Genomic DNA, 14,886 nt, shown 5'->3' on the forward strand with positions numbered 1-14,886 from the left:
GCTTTTACCCATGCTATAGTTGTTTTCCTTCTCATTGACTGTCTGAAGTTGTATTTGGAGTGATTTATGCATGTTTGAGTCATCTTTAATCACTTACTTTCAAGGCGCCATTTTACTAATCAACTTCTATTTTCATTGCCATCGGTACATGCTCACTGTGACTAATTTTATTTTCTTAATCTGTGATACACCTAGGATTCGTCAGCGTCATGTAGTAATTTTGGTCCAAACATAAAAAAATACTCTGCTCTAGTGTGATGTGCAGCTATCCACAGGAGGAGCCCACTACATGCAGCGCTTTGTTGTGCTGACGTTTACAGTGACGTCAACTCCCATTGGACACCACAGTTTTCTAACGTGGAAGTCACTTGTTTCGGTTATTAAGTTGTTTTAGATCAATATTGTGATTTAAAATATCCAACTTAAAACATAATAATTACCGTATTTCCGGGCTATTAGGCACGCTCTTAAGCCTCTAACCCTACCAAAAAACGACCGCGTGCCCCGCAAACCAGAGCACCCTATACACGAATCCACTCAGGTGTCCCAGCACGACTTCAGTAAACTACAAAGCCGCAAACACACACGGAGCAGACAGAGACCGCGCAGTGAAAAACACCCGCAGCCATCACTCCATGTTGACAAGGAATGGAACGGAGGAACGAACCGAAAAAGCGAGTGCAACGTGCCACTTGTAGACACAACTGAACAACTGAGTCACTGTGAACACGCTGACAATCCAGCGGTCCCAGACAGCACCCTCCCTACACGCCACAACTGAACAAAGCCCAGAGTCTCAGTGAACGCACCAAACAAAGTCCCACTCACCCATCCATCTGTTGTGTTTCCTTTAAAGTCCGGTGCGGTTTATTTGTGAAAAAAGTTTGAAAATAGACCATTTAATGACAGTGCGCCTTATAATCCAGAGCGCCTAACAGGCCGGAAAATACGGTAGTGTTGTTCCGATATCATTTTTTGGGATTCGATCCAATACAGGTACTTGGCCTTGGTGTACTCGCCGATACTGATACTAGTCTGATAGCCTAGTGTGAAGAAGTACTCCTAATTTTTTTATATACAAGGTTATTTTAAAGAAATGCAAGAATAAATAAGATTTTGTGGACTAAAATATTGGTGAAATGTATAATGATCTTGAGGATAAGCAGTGTTGAGTTAAGCTGATTTAAGCAGGTTCACTTTCTATCACAGTGCGGATAAAAACAACAGTGAGGAGTGTAAAAAGCCGCTCATTCTCGGAGCACATGGCTAATCATGCAGAGTCAACAACGTCTGTATTAGCACTGTCGCTGTTGCCGTTGTTCTCTGGCTGCACTCTCCCAGTTATCTTACCAAACTTGGCATCCGCACCAAAGGCTAAATGAAGGCATCAAAGAGTAACAAATGTCTTTTCTGTTATTCTGACTATTATTCAAGTGTTTTACAGAGCCTCCACAGTTTGTATTTAATCTGCCCTGTTCATTAGTGGTCGCATTAGCCACCGACGTAAACAGCAGCTACTCGCATCTACAGCTCCTCATTCATACACAGTGGTATCAGCGCGGTGATTTGGTCTGAGTACTCGGCGATACCAATACCTGAAAAATGTGCAGTATCAGAGCTTTTGGAACAACCCTAATAATAACCTACAGGTGTCATAGATAATAAGTATAGAGCACACACAAGAACAATATGCTTTCTTTAATACTGACTTCCTCTTAAGATCAAGCAAACATGTCCGCAGCATTACTTCTTTTGGGCATCTGTAATTTAAAATGTATGTTCTACAAGTATGAAAACAACAAAGCAGTAGCAGCAAGTAAGCCCAAAATCCATGGCTTCTATTGCCAATTGCAAAACATGACATTTTAAAAACAGTCCCCTTGTGAGCTATGCAATATTTTGCACATAATCTCAGACTGGTACCTTGCAGACAGACTGAAACTCCTCGTTCTCCTCGTCGTAACAGGCCAATAGGAAGCCGCCGTAGGTCCCGGTCCTTTTCCCTTTCCCCAGATATGCTCCAATCACACACAGGTCCACAGTGTCTCCAACGCCGTCCAGGTAGTCCTTCTTCAACTGAGAGAATACAAAACATCACAATCACAGTTACAGAACACAAACGAACCAGCTAAACTTTTTTGAAAATGGAGTTTCTGGAGGGAAACCACAGTAAATGTGACCAGAAACCAGCACAGAGTTTTAGTCAAATACTATCAACTTTTTAAAGTGTTTTGGTCATTCTTTGTATAGACACCAAATATCTGGTTTGACATGCAAAGCGATGTAACATTTGGATCAGTTTAGTCTAGTAATATTTTTGTTTAAAGGAAATAAATGCTCTGCACTTGTAACAGTATCAGTTGATACTGGGTATTGGCAGATTCTTGATCAGAATCATCTGAATTAAGCACATCTCTACTTTTAGTTTGTCCTTTTTATTTTCATTTTTATATATGTGCCATGAGATGGGGGCATTCCTATAAAATAAATTCAAATGTAGGTAATTCTTCAATTATGTTGATCCTACTTTATGCCACAGACACAAAAACAATAAAGCAGGATAATCCCAGTAAACCCTTTTCAAACAGACCGTATAATTAAGCAAATAAAAATAGCTGAATGAAGCAATAGACATCACTCATTCAACCTGTATCACAACTAAAATAACTAAAATATCAAACACTAGAGCAAAGAAACTGCCCACAATAAATACTGAGGCCCAAAATATATAAATATATTGTTACAGCTTTCATATATTAAGATATAGTGATTATCGTGACGATATAGTGATTATTGTGACAGACCGAATGATGCAAAAAACATTGACTCGTCAATATTTATTTAATTTGGAAATGCAGGAGACAAACTTAAGAATAAATGTTTTCCAGCTCCTGAAAGAAAATGTATTCAGTTGAGTCATGTCTCATCACATTTTGGTTGAAAAAAAGTCCATCTGTATTTGTTTGGGATTGGCTCCACAACAATTTTATGACTCACTTTCACTCATTTTTGAGGTTGAATAACGGTACCACTTTATGAAGTTTTTGTGAAAAAGATCCTATATTACACAAAATTGCCTCCAAGTCATGATATAATGTACCTCCTCAAAAACACACCTGTGTGCTTTTCATTCACACATGTTTGAGTAACCCTTTATTATGAATCTGTTTACTTCTCCAAAGCTAGTATGTAACTATAGATTATTGAATATTATGTCACTTATACACATTTTAATTGTCACACAAACTCACCTTGAGCCAGTTATGAGATCTTTTGGCAATTTCATAAGTTGCATCCTTCTCCAGAGTCTTCACCATCAGACCTTCACAGGAATCTGGGGGGAAAAATGTATAGTGTATATATGTAAAACTGTTATGCAAGAAATCTACCTGTGAATGCTGAAAGATGTCCATTCTGAAATAAATGGTTAATGGTAGAATGTGGGGTTGTTGTTAAGCACTTGGTCCCTGTGGAAGGGGGCGTGCACCTTCAACAGTCTCACTCCTGATTGGCTCTTTGGTTTCACAGTGGGATTTCCAAACGTGGTTCCTAGTTGCAGATTAGCCACAATAACTGCTACCCTCAATGGGCTTCATTTGGTTGCGCCTGAACACCATGGATGACGTCACACTCCTTTAATCCACTTCTATAATACGGTCTATGTCTAGCACTATCCATATCAAATTAAACAAAAATTCTTACAAAAAAATTGTACATTATGTGACTTTCTGGAATCTCCATGATTCCATGGAAGTAGAAAGTTAAAACGATACGTCGAAACATTCCACATGGAGACAAATCAGTTTTATGCCATACTGTGGAATATTACAACCAAAGGAACAATTCCACAGAAACAAGCAGAGAGGGATCTTTCTCTAATCCAAATATGAGTTGGGCCCCAAAAACATGTTTCTTTTTGTAGTAAAGTGACATACTGTGGCTTTAAAGGTGTATTGTGTAACTTTTCTGGTGGAGGGTCTATCAAATTCTTTTCTCCATGCAGACATTATTGCTTTGTCTGGAGTGCTTCACAGTTATGGTATTAAACCTTTAAACTCTTCATGGAGACCAAACAAGACTAAGTTACCAGGGATGTAGCGATATCCAAATCTCTCGGTATGTTATTATCTCGATATGCATCTCGCGGTACGATATTTGTTGCGCTATTGATTTGAGGTTAATATAATTGCAGATAGGACACTTTTTTTTGCTTTTAAAATACTTTGATAAGATTTTGGTATGAAATATTTCTGACATAATCCAAAGAATTCAAGTAAAAAATATATCTCTTCATGGGATATGTAGTTTCTGATGTTTATAAGCTGTTGCTACTATAATTAAGCAACATTACATTACATTACATTTAGGGAACTTGTAAAGGTCAAGTTAGCTCTTATCGTCCTTGGCTTTTAATAGTAAGGATACACTTTTATTTTGGTAACTTCCTGTCTGAGCGGAAGTTATGGTAAAAACATTAGCCTGGTATACACAAAAGACGCAAAGTAAACACAGCAATGTTAACGTTGAAAAAACAAAAATTTTGGCTTCAATGTTCCCTTTGACTTCATATATATGTACTTAGGCCAGGAGATCCCAAATGTCACTACGGTAGCAGACAAATACCTATTTTATTATCAGCAAAGTAAACATTGACAAGAAAATGGCTTCAAACTGAGGTACCAGTAATTGAAGAGTTGTAAAACACTGTTTATGAAATATTTCGGATGGAAAGACATACAATGTCACTGAGACTTCAAAATAAAAATATTCATGTGTTTTGGCAGAAGTGGATCCAATATATAACTGTTTTGAGACCCGATTTTGCCTGAATTAGTTGTCTAACAGAAAGGAAGTAAGGAGAGGAGACAAGGTTTTAAAAAAATAATGAGTAAATAATAAGTGTTTTTTGGTTCTTTTGTGTATTTGTTAACTCCTGTGTTTTTATTTAAGAAGGGAGGGGAAAAAAAAAAAAGTCATGTCAAGTAACATAGATTGTGTTTGTACAAAAAGTGCTCTATTTTTCTTAACAATTTGGCTTCCAATGTAATTGACTTGTACAAACCATTAATAAAAATAATAATAATAAAACATTTTTTTTAAAAAAAACAGTGAAAAGTTAGATAAAAAACCTAAAAATAGCAACAGTCAACAGGGGAACAAGGTTTGTTTCATTTGTAAATGTATATTTGAGCTTCTTGTAATTTGTACTGAATTAATGCTAAAATATGGATAACGGTTAAATTGTGTAATGAGCTCGTGATACGGTAATCATGTGGTAATTCCTGTTTTGTTCCTGTCTAGCTCTTACTTTGGTTCTATGACACGGCAAGGAAAAGATGAAAAGTCATTTAACCATCCGTTCTGGCCTTCTCAGTTCGACTGGATGCTACAGAACTTGTAATTCAATATATTGTGACAGCCCACGATATTATTGTGAGACTTTTGACGATACGATATCACGATATTTCGGTTATTGTTACATCCCTACAAGTTACAGGTCAGATCTGTGGAGAGGTGACCCTGCTAACAGTCACAATGCCTGTTTTTGAGCAGTAAAACCTCCTGTATTTTACTAAATGTGAAGTATAGCTGTTTAATATCATAGTGTAGAACATTCCAGTCAGAGCAATGACATCTCCATAGAAACAAGAAGGTGATGGACCCCCAACCAAAAAGTTACATAGTACACCTTTAAATAATCAAGTGTTTGTGTCGCAGATGTCTCTTTAATTCTTTGGGAGGTTCGGACAGTTCTATTTCTGTTGTTCATGTCTGAGGACCAGCTGGTCCTGTGATGTCCCTTTAACAGTCCCATGTGAACGCTGTTATCTGTATTTATTCAGAGGAGAGAGCACACTTATCTGTATGAGTCTCTGCTCTCCTCCTCTTTCCCCTCACCTTTCACAGACTGCTCCAGGAACTCCGCGATGGTGTCAGTATTGTCCGAGTCGATGGACTTGGCGAAAACAAACTCTCCTTCCACTTCAGAAAAACTCTCATGGAGCAGAGCCCGTCGCCGAGACAGCGGCTGCTTCACCAAAGACTGAAAAAAACAGAAATAAAAACATAAAAATACAGAAACAGACCATTTCACCACAGCGGCCCCGAGCCGAACAGTGACAAGGACAAACTAGCATCTGGAGAGGATACGAAAACACTAGAGACACAGCTTAGGATTATAACCAGACTTGGACTTTATTGATCCACAAGGGAAATTATTTGGGCACAGTAGCTCATATTATAATAACAAAGAGTAAAAAATATAAATGTTAATAATAAATTCTAAATAAGCAGCAAAAAAGAGCAAGAGACAGGTGTCAAATAAGACATAATTATATAATGTAAATGTACAAGACAAAATAAAATAGAAAATAAGTCATAAAAAATCTCACGATAAAGATGATATGATGATTGACAGGACGTAGAGTTATCTGCTACATAAATATGAGTTGTAGGGAGTATTATCTGTTCCATAAGGGTGAGTTGTTGTACAGTTGTAGGGAGTATTATCTGTTTACATAAATGTGAGTTGTTGTACAGTTGTAGGGAGTATTATCTGTTCCATAAGGGTGACTTGTTGTACAGTTGTAGGGAGTATTATCTATTACGTAATGGTGAGTTGTTCAGTTGTACGGAGTATTATCTGTTTCATAAGGGTGCGTTGTGCAGTTGTAGGGAGTATTATCTGTTTACATAAATGTGAGTTGTTGTACAGTTGTAGGGAGTATTATCTGTTCCATAAGCGTGAGATGTTGTACAGTTGTAGGGAGTATTATCTGTTTCATAAGAGTGAGTTGTTGTGCAGTTGTAGGGAGTATTATCTGTTCCATAAGGGTGAGTTGTTGTACAGTTGTAGGGAGTATTATCTGTTTACATAAATGTGAGTTGTTGTACAGTTGTAGGGAGTATATCTGTTCCATAAGGGTGACTTGTTGTACAGTTGTAGGGAGTATTATCTATTACGTAATGGTGAGTTGTTCAGTTGTACGGAGTATTATCTGTTTCATAAGGGTGCATTGTGCAGTTGTAGGGAGTATTATCTGTTTACATAAATGTGAGTTGTTGTACAGTTGTAGGGAGTATTATCTGTTCCATAAGCGTGAGATGTTGTACAGTTGTAGGGAGTATTATCTTTTCATAAGAGTGAGTTGTTGTCAGTTGTAGGGAGTATTTCTGTTACATAAGGGTGAGTTGTTGTACAGTTGTAGGGAGTATTATCTGTTCCATAAGCGTGAGATGTTGTACAGTTGTAGGGAGTATTATCTGTTCCATAAGCGTGAGATGTTGTACAGTTGTAGGGAGTATTATCTGTTTCATAAGAGTGAGTTGTTGTGCAGTTTTATGGTGTATTATCGGTTACATAAGGGTGAGTTGTTGTACAGTTGTAGGGAGTATTATAGTATGAAAGTAGTCCTGTATCTCTCACTGTTTGAGTGGAGAATGAGCTCCTCTGTCCATACTACACACATTCACAAAACGGGGAATAGAAGTCTTTAAGAAATGAACAATTATGGAAAAATATGATATCTAATTGTAATTTTTGCACAAAGCATTGGAATAGAGTTAAAACAAATAATCCAAAAATTCTGACTAATAGGCCTGTCGCAATAATTTCTAGGAATGTACTGATACCACTTTTTCCAAAACGAGTACTTTGTTTTGAGTACCAGACATTATTTCTACAGGGGTTGGATTATAGTGGTAAATCTACTTTTTTCATCTTAGAATACTCAGCGGCAATTTGAAATGTCTACTGAATAAATGTATTTAGGTATCAAGGGAGACAAGCAGGTTACAGCACTACGCTACATTACAGTTGTTCAGATCTGTGGAGACGCCCCGATTCACAAAAGGAATTATTGTATTTTTGAGTGACAGAAACACCTGTAATGAATAAATGCTAGATGGATGTGTTTAAAGTCATACCATGGAACATTTCAGGCAAAGCAATAACATCTCCATGGTGAGAGGCAGGCGAAGCGTTCAAACCGCCACCTGCTTGTCCTTGCATAATATATAAGTTACTAAGTGCACCTTTAATTAGATCAATTACACTAGAAGATTATCAAATCCCCTAGCGGCACATAAACCTTGTTGTTTATTCATTAATTACAAACAAATGAAAATGATTTGGCTTTTTGGCTACTTTAATAAATGACTCTGACTCCTCTCCAAATGACTCACAGGCTGGAGAACTCGCCTCTTCCTCCTCCACTGAAACAGGGCCGAGGAAAACAGGATCTCACAAAGAATTATACTTCAGTTTTCTATCCTCTCAGGACCACATTTCTGTTGTGATATGGGTGATTAGGACTATGCAAAGACTAAACCAGGGACTAAACAGGGACTAAACCAGGGACTAAACCAGGGACTAAACCAGGGACTATGCAAAGATTAAATCAGGACTAAAAGACTAAACCTTGGCCTAAACCTTGGCCTACACCACGGACTAAACCAGGACTATGTAAAGACTAAACCTTGACCTAAGCCTTGGCCTAAACCAGGGACTAAACAGGGACTAAACCAGGGACTAAACCAGGACTATGCAAAGACTAAACCTTGGCCTCAACCAGGGACTAAACCAGGACTATGTAAAGACTAAACCTTGGCCTAAACCAGGGACTAAACCAGGACTATGCAAATACTAAATCTTCAACTAAACCAGGGACTAAACCAGGACTATGTAAAGACTCAAACCTTGGCCTAAGCATTGGCCTAAACCAGGGACTAAACCAGGACTATTCAAAGACTAAACCTTGGGCCTAAACCAGGACTATGCAAAGACTAAACCTTGGCCTAAACCAGGGACTAAACCAGAACTATGCAAAGACTAAACCTTGGCCTAAGCATTGGCCTAAACCAGGGACTCAACCAGGACTATTCAAAGACTAAACCTTGGCCTAAACCTTGTCCTAAACCAGGAACTAAACCAGGGACTTAACCAGGACTATTCAAAGACTAAACCTTGGCCTAAACCTTGTCCTAAACCAGGAACTAAACCAGGACTATGCAAAGACAAACTAAACCTTGTCCTAAACCAGGAACTAAATCAGGACTATGCAAAGACTAAACCATGAACAAAACCAGGACTATGAAAGATTAAATCAGGGCTAAACCAGGGACTAAACCTTGAACTACACCTTGTACTAAACCAGAACCTAGCAGGGACTATACAAGGACTTGACTCCTGATTAAACCAGCGATGAACCTTGGACTAAACCAGGATGAGCCCAGAACTGAAACATTACCGAGGAAAACAGAATCTCACTACAGAATTATGCTTCAGATTTATCTCCTCTCGTCAGACACACATTTTACAATCCCACTGTATTCCACCTAATCTATTATGCATTTCAACAGTAAATTTGAGACGATAAAACAGAATTGCTCATTACTTCTGGCCGATTCTCACAAATGCTAAGAGGGCGCGACCTTGACGAATCTGAGCTCATAATGGTCTCGTTTGGGTGAAAAATATAAATACAGACTGCAGGACTTTTGTGGAAAATGTGACGAGGATTCCACCAAGATGACAAGATTAGAAGAGTGTTTAAAGGTGCACTGTGAAACTTTTTGGTTGGGGGTCCACCACCTGCTTGTTTCTATGGATCTGTCACTGCTCTGCCTGGAATGTTCCACAGTATGACATTAAACAGCTCTACCTTACAGTTATTCAGCAAGCGCAATCAGAGATATCAACCTGGTCCCCATGAGGCATCGGTGGGTCAGTTCATCACCACAGAAGCAGCTTATGAGGAGCCCAGCCCATATTACATGATCATTATATCCACAATGTAATGTGTGTATCTGTACAGGCCCATGAACATTTGTGTGATATTGGTCACAATGTCTGTGTTTACTAGTGTGTAACCAAAATGTCATTTTTCATGAGCTGCGTATATGTTAGTTGTGTGACTGTAGATCAGTGTGTTGTGTATCACCAGAAAAACAAGAAATGGAAATTATTTTCATTTCGATTAGAATTTTAACGACACAGAAAGAGAAAGGAACTGTTATAATTAGTGATTATCTGGAAAACTATTAATATTTTACTATACAAATGCATAGAATTATAAATAGATAATAATTTTTCTGAGATTTTGAGACACTCCCGTTGCTCTAGCTCGATCCTTCGCGGACTTATGATCAAAAATGCATTTTTGACCTTGGTTACCTTGACCTTCAAGTGACCTTGACCGGTTTCAACCTGTAACATCCAGTTTACCCTGGTTATGTGTGTGCCAACTTGTGTGATGATTGGGTGAATATTTTAGGCTGCAGATGGTTCAGAATTTGCAGAAATTGCCTATCCTTTATAATCGCGTGACCTTTCAAGTGACCCGTGTGACCTCAAATGACCTTGGATCGTCACCAAACTTTTTTTGCGGCATCTGGCACAGGGGCTTGACCCACGTACCAAATTTGGTGCATAAATGGCTGAATTATTGCGGGTGGACAGACACACGGACACACACAAGCACACAGGGTGAATACAAAACCTGGTCAATCCTTTGGGGACCAGGTAATTACAGGTGGTTTTATAGCTCAATATTACCTAGAAAAAACAGGCATTCTGACAGTGAGCGGGTCGCCTCTTCACAGATCTGACCTGAACTGAGCCATACTGTGAAACATTCCAGTCAAAGCAATAACATCTCCATGGAGAAAACCCTCCTCCAGAAAAGTTTCACAATGCACCTTTAAAACCAAAGTATCCATATTAGTACTGGAACTGAAAAAACTGTCTCTACTATTTAAACTTTTCACCAAATAAAGTGAAAAAGATGATTACAACAGTGCGGCCCCATTTCAGCAACGACGTTAAATTAATATTCGAAAATAAACAATACAGAAAATCAGCATCTTAAGTTGCAACAAATTAGTGCGTCAGATTTACATAAAGAGTCCTATTAGGCCCCAAACCACTCAAATGGGACCACTGTATAGAGTCAATTACTTTTGGTCAATTGGGAAAACTATTATTACCGAGGTCTATGGAAATCCAGCCTCATTTGCATCGTCTGACTTTTAGCAATTCAATGAGGAAATGCTGAAGAGTTGCTTTTTAAACTAGAGACCTTCCAGGACCTGCCGACAACTTCATTTGGATTTGCATAAAGGACATAATATTTGGAGAATAGACTTCACATTATTACAGGCTATTATGAGAACGGTCTGCAGCCTCTGCTCCTCTGACCACTCCATCCTCTGCTCCAGCTGACCCTCTCACTGCACATCCTCTGCTCCTCTGACCTTCTGACCTCTCCTCTGCATCCTCTGCTCCATCTTACCCTCTGATCTCTCCTCTGACCTTTCCTCTGCTCCATGTAACCCTCTCCTTTTCATCCTCACCTCTCTCTAACCCGCTCCTCTGCATTTTACCCTCTCCCCTTCTCCATCTGACCCTTTACTCTTCTCCTCTAACCCTCTCCTTTGCATCATCATCTCCCCTCCTCTGCATCTTCTGTTCCTCTAACACTTTCCTCTGATTTTCCGAACCTCTCCTCAGCATCCTCTACTCCATCTGACCCTCTACTCTTCTCCTCTAACCCTCTCCTCTGCATCTTCTGTTCCTCTAACCCTTTCCTCTGATTCTCTGAAACCTCTCTCCTGCATCCTCTACTTCATCTGACCCTCTCCTCTGCAACCTCTGCTCCATGTGACCCTCTCCTTTTCATCCTCACCTCTCTCTGACCCGCTTCTCTGCATCGTCTTCTGCTCTCCTCCGCATTTTACCCTCTCCCCTTCTCCATCTGACCCTTTACTCTTCTCCTCTAACCCTCTCCTTTGCATCATCATCTCCCCTCCTCTGCATCTTCTGTTCCTCTAACCCTTTCCTCTGATTTTCTGACCCTCTCCTCTTCATAATCTGGTCCATCAGACCCTCTCCTCTGCCTCGCCTGCTCCTTTGACCCATTCCTCCACATCCTCTGCTCCATTTGACCCTCTCCTTCGCATCCTCTTCAACCTCTGACCCTCTGCATTCTCTCCATCCTCTGACCCTCTGCATTCTCTTCATCCTCTGACCCTCTGCATTCTCTCCATCCTCAGCTTCCTCTGACCTCTCTGACCCTCTGCATCTTACCCTCTCCCCTTCTCCATCTGATCCTCTACTCTTCCCCTCTAACTCTCTCCTCTACATCATCATCTTCCCTCCTCTGCATCTTCTGCTCCTCTAACCCTTTCCTCTGATTCTCTGACCCTCTCCTCCACATCCTCTGCTCCATGTGACGCTCTCCTTTTCATCCTCAGCTCCCTCTGACCTACTCTTCTGCATCATCTTCTGCTCTCCTCTGCATCTTACCCTCTCCCATTCTCTATCTGCCTCTTCTCCTCTAACCTTCTCCTCTGCTCTATCTGACCCGCTCCTCTGCTCAATCTAACCCTCTCCTATGCATCCTCTACTCTATCTTACCCTCTCCCCTTCTCTATCGGACTCTTCTCTTTCTCCTCTGCATCATCATCTCCCCTCCTCTGCATCTTCTGTTCCTCTAACCCTTTCCTGATTCTCTGACCCCTCCCTCTGCATCCTCCACTCCTTTTACCCTTTCCTCTTCATCCTCTACTCCACCTGACTCTCTCCTCTGCATCCTCTTCTCCTTTGACCCTCTCCTCTGGTAGTTTTAGCGTTGAGAAGTAGTGGAAATTAAGTTAAGAATTGCTCTACTTTTTGAGAGTTTAAAACATTTTGAACAATACACAAAATATTCAAAATTATATTACACATTTGCCTAATACTTCAAGTCCTAAAAATCTAATTTTCTTACAGATTTTCTTTGGAGACACCTTTTATATTTTGCTTTTAAACTGTACGCAACTGAGCAGCTTGAGTCTACTTCTTCAGACACCGCGGTATCGGTATCAGATCCCAAAAAACTGACACTAAATACAGCACAATGCAGTCATAAGGAGTGTGTATGCAGAGTTTTGAGTCACAGGTTGGTTGAGTGCATGTCTTTTGTATAATATTTGCTGGTTTGGGTGGAGGTGGGTGGATGGTTTTTAGACGTGTTTGGAGCAGCTGTCTCTCTCGCTGCTCACACTGCATAGGCATTTAAATGAGAGCTACAATCAGCCTGCTTCAAACTGAGTCATTGTCATTCACCAACGGATCTCCTCTCATCGGAACGACAGAGAGAGGAGGGCTGTAAACAATAAACAGGAGAGAGGGAGGGGAGGAGGAAGGGAGGGGGAGGGAGGAGAGGAAGAGTACAGAGAAAGGAGAGAAAGATTGGGAGAGGAGAGGAGGAGAAGAGAGAGGAAGAGGGGTAGAGAGGGGTGAAACGAGGATAGAGAAAGAGAGGGGTAAAGACGAGAAGGATGGGGGAGAATGGAGAGAAGGAGAGGGAAAGAATAGAAGAGGAGGAGTTGGAAGAAGGGAGACGGGGAGAGGGAACAGAGGTAAAATAAGAGATATGGGTGACGACGGATGGAAGGGGAGAGGGAAAGAGGAGAGAGAGAAGAGGGGGAAGAGTAGGCAGAAAGAGGGAGGCTAGAAGGATGTAAGAGAAGAGGGTAGGAGGGGGGAGGGGAGAGGAAGAGAGGAGAGAGAGGAGAGACAGAGAGGAGAGAAGGAGAGGAGGGAGCATGAAGAAAAGAGTACGAAATAAGGAGAGAAGGGAAAGTGGGAGAGAGAGCTGGGAGACGGGGAAGGAGAGGGGGAGATAAAAACGGAGAGGGAGAACGGAGGAGTGCGGAGAATGGAGAGGAAAATAAAGAGAGGGAAGGAAGGGGTGAGTAGGAGACAGGAAGACAGGGAGAGAAGAAGGGAGGAAGAAGGACAGAGACAGCGAGGGGTAAAGACTGGAGAAGAAGGGGGAGACTGGGAAGAAGGAGAGGGAAAGAAGAGGAGGGAGAGAAGGAGTTAGAAAAAGGGAGATGGAAGAGAGGTAAAAGAAGAGATATGGGTGAGTTGAGGCAGAGGGGGAGGAAAGAGGAAGAAGAAAGAGGGAGGCTAGAAAGATTTGGGAGAAAGGGGTAGGAGGGAAGAGGAGAGGGGAGAAGAGAGGAAGGGTGAGAAAAATAAAGGCAGGGGAGATAGGGGTGGAGAGTGAAAGGAGAAAAGGAGTGGAGGAGAGGATGAGGCTATGGGGAGGAGAGGAGAGGGAGGAAGGGTAACCGGACTCACCTCTCCGTTCAGGTAGAGCAGGTCAAATGCGTAAACACAAACTTGGACTTTGATTTCAGAGGCATCCACATCCTGCAGAGAGAAACACAAAACAATTATAACATTAAAGTACAATAATTATTATTATTATACAGGCCTGACTCACAGAAGCCATTTACCAGATATATTGTAAAAGCAGCTCTTGTTCAAATAAGTCAGCAAGAAGTACACCATTAGCATGTTAGTTGCACTGGTCTCTGAAGGTTGTGAAAAATGCTTATAAACTCATCATAGTGAATAATCAGAACGCCCTGAATGCACAAGATAAATCAGGAAGAACTTTGGAACACTGATAGACTTTCTGTTCTGTTTTTCACATTTTCTGTCCGGTTCTTCAATTTTTTTCACATTCTGTTCTGTTTTTCACATTTTTAAGGCTTTAAAGGGTCCATATTACACTCTATTTTCTGATCTATGTTACAATTTCCTCATCAAAAGCATACAGCATACAACAGTTGTGTTTTGTTTCATTCACACAAGCTTAACGCACAAACCCTGCATAGTTAGGTTGAGTTCTTCTCTTAGGCCCCATCCACACTAGTACGCATTCAAGCCGTTTTTGTTGTTCGTTTCGTTGCCGAGTGTTCGTCCACACTAATACGACTGAAAATGGCTCCAGAGACGGAACGATCTGGTGTTGCCAGCTCCCACAAATTGATCTGAGCACAGATCTGATCCGGCACTGTGTGGACGCCTGAAAACACTGATACGCTGATGTA

The 14,886-nt window shown here is 40.7% G+C and overlaps 1 protein-coding gene across 1 annotated transcript in view; it reads right to left on the reverse strand.

Moving 5' to 3' along the window:
• The window catches only part of lig1 (ligase I, DNA, ATP-dependent), a 151,028-nt gene that overhangs the window by 38,195 nt on the left and 97,947 nt on the right, over positions 1-14,886 (reverse strand). Inside the window, exons 20-23 of the mRNA XM_020941232.2 lie at positions 14,129-14,200; positions 5,899-6,043; positions 3,252-3,334; positions 1,924-2,076 (exon numbers count right to left, since the gene is read on the reverse strand). Of these exons, the coding sequence (XP_020796891.2) occupies positions 1,924-2,076; positions 3,252-3,334; positions 5,899-6,043; positions 14,129-14,200 (453 nt within the window). The remainder of the gene's footprint in view (positions 1-1,923; positions 2,077-3,251; positions 3,335-5,898; positions 6,044-14,128; positions 14,201-14,886) is intronic.

The sequence above is a fragment of the Boleophthalmus pectinirostris genome, unplaced genomic scaffold (genome assembly GCF_026225935.1).
Source record: "Boleophthalmus pectinirostris isolate CB_2022bp ecotype Guang Dong unplaced genomic scaffold, ASM2622593v1 HiC_scaffold_16, whole genome shotgun sequence".
Taxonomy (NCBI): domain Eukaryota; kingdom Metazoa; phylum Chordata; class Actinopteri; order Gobiiformes; family Gobiidae; genus Boleophthalmus; species Boleophthalmus pectinirostris.